A 9,755-nucleotide genomic window follows, 5' to 3' on the forward strand; every position below is an offset into this window, starting at 1 on the left:
TAAGTCACCTGTGCCTGCAGTTGCTTGAGTTTTGAATAATGGTAAAACATTAATCCCCATAAAATTGAGAAACAATGTTAGGCTAACTAGTTTTCCTAATTATTTTGGAGGCATTTCACATTAGTCCAAATATGTAGCAAAAAATTGTCAAAACCTCTTATGTGACTTTGTCCAGATTTTATCTACTTCATTATAATAAGAATGTAGATATAAACATTACTTTGTAGGAAAAATATTCTAGTTTACTTTTTTTATTTTAGTTTACTTGTTTTAGATGCTTATAAGACATCTTGACTAACTGACAGTCTCTCGTCAAAAAATCAGTTCCTATCTAACCTTAATATATTTAATGTATTCTAAGAGGATGTGTTCTCAAATACCCAGTAACTTACGGATATAACTTCTACCAAAGAAAACATGTAGCTTAAAGCCACATCTTTAGTGATTTTCATGAGAGATAATCAAATTTAGAATATGTTACTGTTTTACTCTTTAAGGCAACTGCCTTGAAAATAAGCTTGAAATCTTTTGTTACTATTACCGAATGGGAGGTTAATCCTGGCATGAATTGCTCCCTTGGTAAAATTATTTTTAATATAGTAGGCTCTAAGGATCAGTCTACTTCATTTGTCTTATTACCTCAATTCTGAACACTATCTTTTTCTGCTACCTGTAAATAACTTCTGTAAAGCTTGTTTATTCATATTGTCTTTACAAAGATATTGCTGCCACAATATGTATTTCAAAATATGAAGCATTTTTCCTTTATCATACCCCCACTCACTACCACTACATTCCCACTATTGAGTTATTTTACCTTGAAATTCAAAGTGTGGTGCTAGGAGAAGGGAATATTCCAAAGTGGTCAAATTCAAAAAGCAGCTGGCTTCTATTCTGAAGCTGGATCAAGGTCAGTCATCCCTTTTTTCTTCACCCAATATTCTCTTATTTTAACCTTGTATCTATTCTGGATTGCCCACCAGGAAGCCCCAGAAATTGTTAAATATCCCTTGGACCTTTATGGTTTAAATTGGTTACAAACTGCCTACCCAATTCAACAAGAATATTTTACATTTATAAATTCTACTTAATTTTTCTGAAAAGAAACTTGTTTTTTATGTTTGTTTAGTTAGTTGGTTAGTTTACTTATTTTAGAAGCTTTTAAGACATCTTGACTAACTGATAGTCCCTCTCTAGCCAAAAAAATAAATTCCTATCTAACCTTAATATTTTTAATGTATACTAAGAGGACATATTATCAGTCACCCAACAACTTGCTTACTTACAGAAAGGGAAAAATATTATTGAAGATTTACTTAAATGTTGCTTCCAACTAACTTGGTCTGTTTTTGTTCTTTCTTTTTCCATAGTCTTTCAAACCAATTTTTAACATAGTCTTGACCCTATCTCAGTGAATGGCCTTGCTATCCAAAAATTTAGGGGCTACTTTGGATTCTGTTCTTTCCCTGTTCTTCCTATATCCTGTGTAATGAGTAAATCCTGGCAGCTCTGCTCCCATGTGTATTGTGTTTACTCCATCTCACCTGTCACCATCAAGTCCCACTTGCTCTTCACTGTTTTATCTGGACCTTGTAATCCCTAACTAAATTATGTAGCTTCTTCCCCCAACCCTCTGTTAATAGCAACAGGGAAACAGTAGTAAATGTTAAAAATGTAAACCAGGTTGTACTTAAAACCTGTTAATGGCTTCCACTAGAATAAAAACTATACTCCTTGCTGGAGCCTCATCTTCTGTCACCTTGCATTCCATCTTTAGACTCAAGCCATACCTGGCCCCTTGGCTCTTTCTGAACATACTAAGATTCTTCCTGCCTCAAGGCCTTTGTACTTAACTGTTTCTTCGAACTGAAATGTTTGACCCCAGGTTTTTCTGTGGTGATTTGTCTTCATTCTTCAAGTCTCCTCATAACTATTACCATCCCCTGAGATGATTTTCCTAACCTTTCTATGTAATAAGGTGAACCCCAGCCAATTATTTTATATCATAACACTATGATACAATTAGCACTTAGCACAATTTGATATCATTTATTATCATTCATCTTTAAAACTCAATAAATGATGACCTCCTCCGCCCAATGGGAAATAAGTCCCGTGAGGAAAGCACTCATATCTGCCTGCTCCACCACTGCTCATCCACAGTGCATTGAACAGTGTTGGCACATGGGAAGACTGTGAATATGTGTTGAGCACATGGTGCTAAGGAATAATGAAGGTTGCTAAGAAAGGTGACTCTAGCCACAAATTATTGACTCCTTCCCTGCCAGTCCAGGTTGAATTGACAGTGTTAAAGGCCAGAAGGTGAACCATGAGTCAACACTGTAGTGACATTAGCTGCTTAAAAGAAAACTGAAATGCTGATGGCATTCTAATTTAGTAATAGAAAAACATCTTGTCAAAACTGCTTTCTTCGAAAGGAGATCATGCTAGTATTTTATAACTATTATGAGTCAAGAAAATGGTGCTGTCTAGCTAAGGAAGTCATAAAATTGAAAAGAAAATACAGCAAAAGAAAATGTAGCTAATATTGTTGCTATACAGTCCAATTGAAAATTCAGTCATGGCTCTTATTGACAGAAGTTTCCTATAACTTATTTGTATTCTTACCAAGTCAGATATCCTATGAAGTTTTTCAACATCAAATATTTCTTCTCAATTTATATTAGTCTTATTGTTGCTTGTAGTTCTCTTATATTTCTTTGAAATGGTCAAGTCTACTGGTAACTCCTCATATATCTTGGCATTTAAATGTCCTGATCTGCATGGGAAGCTGAGATTGGGAAGATCACACTTCTAAGCCAGTTGGGACAAAAATAGTTTGTGAGCTGCTTAAGAGAAAAAAACTGGGTGTGGTAATATACACCTGTCATCCCAGCTGTGGGGAGAAGTGACAAATAAGAAGATCACAGGCCAAGCCAGCTCAGGCAAAAAGCTAGACCCTATCTTAAAAATAACCAGAGCAAAAAGGGGTGGGGGCATGGCTCAAGTGGTACAGTAGTAAGCACGAAGCCCTGAGTTCAAACTCCAGCACCATAAATAAATGAATGAATGAATGAATAAAATGAGAAGTGAGATATATATAACATGGAAAAATACAATAATGTTAAATTGTGTAAATAATGTTCACTAAGGGAGCCTACATTATGGTAAGCATATATCTTGAGCCAAATATTAATTAGTATTAAGCTACCTCCTGAAATTTTTCTGATTACTTGTATCTTTACCTTTAATTTTCCATTTAATACCAATTTTGTTGCTGTTTTCTATGAACTGTCATTCTAAAACTTCATGTTTAAGTCTCTTTCCTCTCCATTAATACAGATTATTATGCTCTTTTTGGTACAATTTGCCGTGGATGTGAATTTCCCATAGAAGCTGGCGACATGTTCCTGGAAGCACTGGGCTATACCTGGCATGACACTTGCTTTGTATGCTCAGTAAGTAAGCTCTTGATTTCAAAATGAACGCAGTGTGCTGTGGCCAGCTCTTGCCTAAGAATGTCATGGGAATAGCAGCTCAGGTTTCTTTCAGGCCTTCAAACCTAAAGCAATAGTGATTTTTAAAAAGTCTATTAAAATTTTGATGACTTTTTGAAATTATTTGGTACATAATAAGAAAATACTGTTTTTAATACATTTTTGTCTAGAAAAGAGAAGCTATATATATTTTTTAAATAGTAAGAGTTTATTTCTTAAACCTTATTTTATGGGATATTTTTAGTAGTTTTGGGGACCATTAGGCTCATCTTAAATAGAAATAAGCAATTGTAAAAATCTGTCATTGAATTAGCACTGAGAATAATTGAAAATCAGCATTGTTTGATTCTTTTATTTCCTTCCTTAGCAATAGCCCATGAATATTCTTTTCTTTTTGAGACTATAATAAACATGGAATAAAATACTTATCTGTTTCATTTGATACTTTAACATTTTTGGCTTAAGTTGTAATAATTAGAATAGATGGGGAGATTAATTTTAACCTAAGACACATATTCTTTTGAAATTAGAAAGTAAATATCCACTAAAAGTGCTCTGTTCCAAGAGACCATTTTAATAGATTTAATGTATCTAATAGTTTTTGATACCCATTGTATGAAGGCAGAAAGTAATGTTAATCGAAGTCAGTGATTTCTCAGAACCTTACCTTTGAGCTATCTGGATTCATTTCTTAGGCTTCCTGAGGTGTATAAACAGCAGCATCTTTTAGCAGACTTGCTTTCTTTTTGGTAGAGCTGCTCATGAGCATTGCAGTTGGCAAAGGCAGTAGGGAAGACAAGATGATGTTAAGTGTGGGTGACTGTCTTCATAACCACCAGCAGCCAGATAGTGACCAGGGCGTTCACTATGGCAAGCTCATGAATTAAAGAAAACCATTAATTCTGTCATGAATTAGTGATTCCATTAAAGAAATGAAATTAAAGAGGGGAATTAAAAAGAACTTCATTGCCTGTGTATTTGGGGCAGGTAAAGTTGGACTTAGTTGAGTGGTGTTTTCTTTTTGAATGCTTTAGTTCTCAACAGGAAACATGAAAAAGCACTGTTTATATTTAATGTGATCTCTTCCATGTATTAATTTTTTCATTAGAACTAAGTGCTTCTCTTTCATTAAAGAAAAGTAATGATCAGTGATTTAAATAAATTTGAATGTATTCCAGAAGTCATTCCTCATTGCCTTTCAAAGATTACATGAAATGTCACAGTAATCATGAAATGTCAGGGTGTCTAACACAACCGTGTACAATACTTTGTCGTATTATCCATTGGAGAGAAAATCGCTTTCCCCTTCTCTTGCATACTTGATTAATATAATGATATTCTCTTAAATAATACTTCTTTTTCAGGTGTGTTGTGAAAGTTTGGAAGGTCAGACATTTTTCTCCAAGAAGGACAAGCCTCTTTGCAAGAAACATGCTCACTCTGTGAATTTTTGAAAGTTGAGGAGAAAAGAAGAAATTTGAAGAAAAAAGAATTAAAATTATCAGTTAATTTTTAGATTTAATATTTACATAAGGTTTTGAAAAATAATAGTGGCCCTGAAGGGATAAATTCCAGCATTAAAAACTAAGTCTTATGAGGAACTATTTGGCTTCATAAAGTAAAGAGACATTTTGACATTTACTACTACTTTTTCCAGTATTTTCTGACTATAAACAAACCTTTATAAAAATCAGTTTCCTGGTTGACTATTAAATTCATCTTACGATAAATTAGCAAAGAATTAAATTTTAGAATAAAAACTCCAGCCGCTATGCTGAAATAATTATACTTTCTTTCCTTGTTAGGTAGCTATAACAAAATCTACAAAAGGCAGTGAAAATGCCTTATGCTTTATTAATTAGAGAATCACTGTTTTGCTTTTTTTTTTAAAGAACAACTGTTTATCTTTAGTAAATAGGAGTTTAAACAGAAATTTACCAGTAGAAAGTATCAATTTTATTAAAAAAGTGAACATTATTTTGATCTTACAGTTGATCCTTTCATTGGGAAAGGCCAAAGAGATTTTTGATCAAAATGTATCATTCAAATAAGCTGCTATATAGCTTATAAATCTCAAAATTTTGTCTTTTGTTAAAATAGGACTATTTTCTATCCACTGTGTATGCTTCATCGCCTACATTAGTTAAATTCCAATTTTTCCCTTTCCTTATACTGAGATAAAGAGCTAATGAAATAACTTTGGGCTTTAGTTTTCTCTCTTTTAAAGAGAAAAACAGAAAATAACATAATTAAAAATAATGGTAAATGAGAAGGAGTGTTGTACCTAAAAAGCAAAAGAACTCCTTCCCACTTTTCAGATCAGGAACTGATTACATCATTTTTACAGCTGTTCCACTGTTGAAGACTTGAGAGCTGTCTTTGCTGAGTAATTTTTTTTTAATTCTACATTAAAACTGATTTGGGGATTGAGATAAAGTTCAGTTAGTGAGTGTTGCGTGTGTGTGTGTGTGTGTGTGTGTGGTTTTGGTTGTAGTTTTCTTTCAGTAATAAGTGAACCACTTCCAAATGTGACCATGGAATTTGGAAATACTTTGTTCACAGAGGTTTGGTAGTACAGGAGAGAAACATGGTAAACCACTCAGATTGGGCTGTCACTTGTTTTCCTCATTTGGGAAGAATTATATGGCTACCCCATGGAGATACAGAAGCAGTTAATTAACTGGGTATCTTGTTGATGTTTGCCCAGCGAGAAAACAAGTTACGGCATTTAACAGTTTTCTCTTTGTTTCAAAAATGGATGAAAATATATGATCCCACTGAGTTATAATTTAAATCTGTTTGGGGCAAAGTGCTTGTAAAGTCCAGACAGAGTGCCCGAGTCCTTCCTGCCCCATCACTCACTAAGGACTCCACTTCCATTGTGTGCATGTTTGTTAAAGAGGAGGTTTTAGGCTACAATATTTGTTTAACCTCCCTAAGAACTCTCAAGGCTTCTGTCCTGAAAGCTGTTAATTTATGGTCTAGCAGATTTATATGCAGATAATAATTAACTGGGAATAAAAGAATAGGAAGGGGTGACACAAAGTGGTAAGCTAAATGTTTCTCCAATAGCAACCCCACAATACCTCCTCACCCTGCGTGTTGTAGGGAGGCAGGAAGATTATTTGGAAATCAGGTGCTGAAACTGAATTGTGCATTAGATCTCATTGCTGCTGAAACCACCTGCAGGTGCCTTGCTGGCTTGCCATCACCATTGTCACCTGCTTTTAGTCAGTCTTGGGCTTATGCAATGCAAAATAAATTGGTGGTTTTGTTTTCATGTGAGTTTAGCTTTGCCTTTATAGATTATATGCCAGGATAGTATTTGATAAGTCATTGGCATTTGGGTATTTTCTTCAAGGAATCTTATTTGACCTGAATCTCTTATAGAGTTATCTTTTTTAAGGATATCATTTTTATTAGAACTTTCATTCTACATATTATTCATGGAGCATAATGTTGCATTTCTCCCTATTTTAATCCCTAAAAAAGAGTAGTATAGCTTCCTAATTTATCATTTTTGTCTTTGTACTTTTCAGCCTCTTGTGTGGCAAAGATTTGTATCTGTGTGTTCCTAAAACAGTTAATCCTGTGAAATATATACTGACCATAATCCAGAAGAATCTCTGTATTTTCCAGTGAGGATTGCCATGTTTAATTCACCAGCATTAATCTTTTAATAACTGACAGAGCACTTTATTCTTCTGGTGAGCTCTCTGAGTATTTATTTTTGTGATTATAAATATTCTGTCTCAGTAGCATTTTTTATTACTGCTTTTTCACTGTAGAGCATTGACTTTTACTCTGTGTAGATGTATATTTTGGAATGTTGTATTTGAGAAAACAGATGAAAATCATAGTATGTGACTTTTTAAAAAAACCCTAACTGCATTTTCCAGTTCGAAAATTGTAGTGATGGATTCAGATTTATTTCTCTAGACTTACATGAACTGAATGTTGCCTGCTGAAGTAGTAATCTAAAAATTATCCCCTTTGCTTATGTTTATGACAACATACATATTTCATATTGATTAAGGTTATATTTGGTCACAGTGTTAAAACAAATAGACAATTTTTAAACCTTCAAAATATTAGTGTAGCATTATGTTTAAAATTATCCACAACAAAAAATGTACCTTTTTTTTTAAAGGAATACTATGTTTGGCGCACTCTCGTAGAAAATAATTCCTTTCTCTTGCCCAAGTGTGGATCTGGTGTTAAATTAACATGTCTGTGGTACTAGAGTTTAGTCATCCCCATTGAAGAGAAGGAAAAACATACTGAGTAGTGTTACACAAAGATAACCTAGTTTCAGTTTGTCCCCTCATCCCCAAACAGCTAAAGGTATTGGATTTAGATTCTTAAATGTGTAATTTGCCATGTCTATTAATCTCTGTCTTCTGGTTCTTTATGTTTTTAAGTTTGTACATACCTACAATTTTGCTTTTGGATATATTTTCTAATTAAAAAATCACATGAGAAATATAATCAGTATAGTAATGCTTCATTGTGCACATATTCAATAAATACATGACTACGATGATGTAGACAAGCTCTCCTGTTTTTTCTTTTGGGGTGGTGAGTGGTTTCCATTAAATTATCATGGAGAAAAAAAGTCATGTTCATATTCACAGAATAGGACAATCTTTATGATCTTTATCCATCAAAATATTTCAGAAACAGAACATTTGAAAATACTGTCACCTTCACCGTTTTTATGTCCTGCATATACAGTGTATACAATCAATGTTTGTAAGTAAATGTTATAAATTCTTTTTTTAAGTGTTTGTTGCTGGAATTATTTATTGGAATAACTTATCAAATATTATTTTGTACCATAGATCATAATCATCATCTACATTTTGTCTTAGCCAGAGTATGTTACTTCGTGTGTAACTCACCCCAATCTTGTTGACTAATGATTCATACCTAGGTAGGCTCACCTTTTCCTCATTGTTTATTAGCTAGAGTAAAGATTTGTTTTTCCAACTGTATAAAGAAAGCTAAGAGGAATGTTTCTGTTACAAGCTGTATATTGGGAATAAGAGAGAAATTCAAGTCTATTTGCTCACAGTATATTAAACTCCAGAAGCCAAACTTTTAAGGGCATCAGGTCTACATCTGACATTTTAATAGCTGCTGTTTGGTTTCTATCAATCACGTCATTGCACATTAAAACTGCACTGACAAAATAAGAGATCTGTCATTCCTTCGTTAAGAAATAGTAATCCAGTACAAGATTTATAGGCTTAAGTCTCAACTGTGTGTTCACAATAAATTCCCATTCAGTGCTCACACCAGAGCACACCTCCCTGTCGTTCAGTGTTTTTTAGTCAAAATGTCCCGAATATAATATTATCAAAGGTTTTCTTACAGAACTACATGTAAAATCCTTTTGCCAGCAAAAGCTTAATTTAAGTTGGCGGTTTCCCTTTTGAGTCCTCTCAGACAAGATCTTGGTTATATCAGAAACACGTAGGTACTGATGTATTATTAGCAGGCCTGGTGTTAATTAGGGAGAATTACCAGAAATAGTTTGCCTAGTGGAAATTTATTACAGAATCACACTTGACTGATGGCAGAATAGGAGTTGCTGAGAGAGAGCAGCTCCCACTCATAGCCACTAATTAATAGAGTGCCAAAATTCCGCAGAGAAGGTTTCATCCCAAGTGTGGGAGCCTCGCAGGGAAAATGGTTCCTGTGCAGTATTTAAAATTTAACAGAGGAAGGGGGCTGGACCCATGGCTACCTAACAGAAACCTCAGTCTGATAGGGCTGTAGGCTGTGTGAATGAGGTTTAACTCAGTAAGTGCCAAGCTGAAAATGGTCTGTATGCTTTCAGGACCAAGGAGATATGCATGTTATTTTTAATGTGTTAAGCATCTGATTCCCAAACTTGGTTTTATGACGAGAATATAAAACATACCATTTGTCTGTGGTATGTTATTGAATTTCACTATAGATTCTGTGATTTAGAAGCTATCTGAGCAGGCAGCAAGATTGTTTTAATGATTAATACGAAAGGTATGGCCTGTGCACCTTGAACATGGTGATGGAGGAAGAGGAGGGGAGTTCAGTGATTGGCAGTAAGGGTAGAGCCCTGGGAGAGCTCTACTTAATGAAAGCTTGCCAAGAAAGCAATGTTTTTCCTGTCTATAACTGTAATCATGCACAATAAAGCTTGGAGCCGTTGTTTAGAATAAAACATTTCCATGTCAGAAAAGTCACTGATCACTGACCTCAAAAAGAAAAATAAAA

General features: G+C 34.2%; 1 protein-coding gene across 13 annotated transcripts in view; it reads left to right on the top strand.

Moving 5' to 3' along the window:
* The window catches only part of Pdlim5 (PDZ and LIM domain 5), a 208,052-nt gene extending 200,003 nt beyond the window's left edge, over nucleotides 1-8,049 (top strand). For all 13 annotated transcript variants that reach the window (XM_074041379.1, XM_074041380.1, XM_074041381.1 and 10 more), the window contains 2 exons: nucleotides 3,343-3,458; nucleotides 4,862-8,049. In XM_074041379.1, the coding sequence (XP_073897480.1) occupies nucleotides 3,343-3,458; nucleotides 4,862-4,951 (206 nt within the window). In that variant the 3' untranslated portion in view covers nucleotides 4,952-8,049. The remainder of the gene's footprint in view (nucleotides 1-3,342; nucleotides 3,459-4,861) is intronic.
* Nucleotides 8,050-9,755: the final 1,706 nt, after the last annotated feature.

This window comes from Castor canadensis, chromosome 9, assembly GCF_047511655.1.
Source record: "Castor canadensis chromosome 9, mCasCan1.hap1v2, whole genome shotgun sequence".
NCBI classification, from domain to species: Eukaryota; Metazoa; Chordata; class Mammalia; order Rodentia; family Castoridae; genus Castor; species Castor canadensis.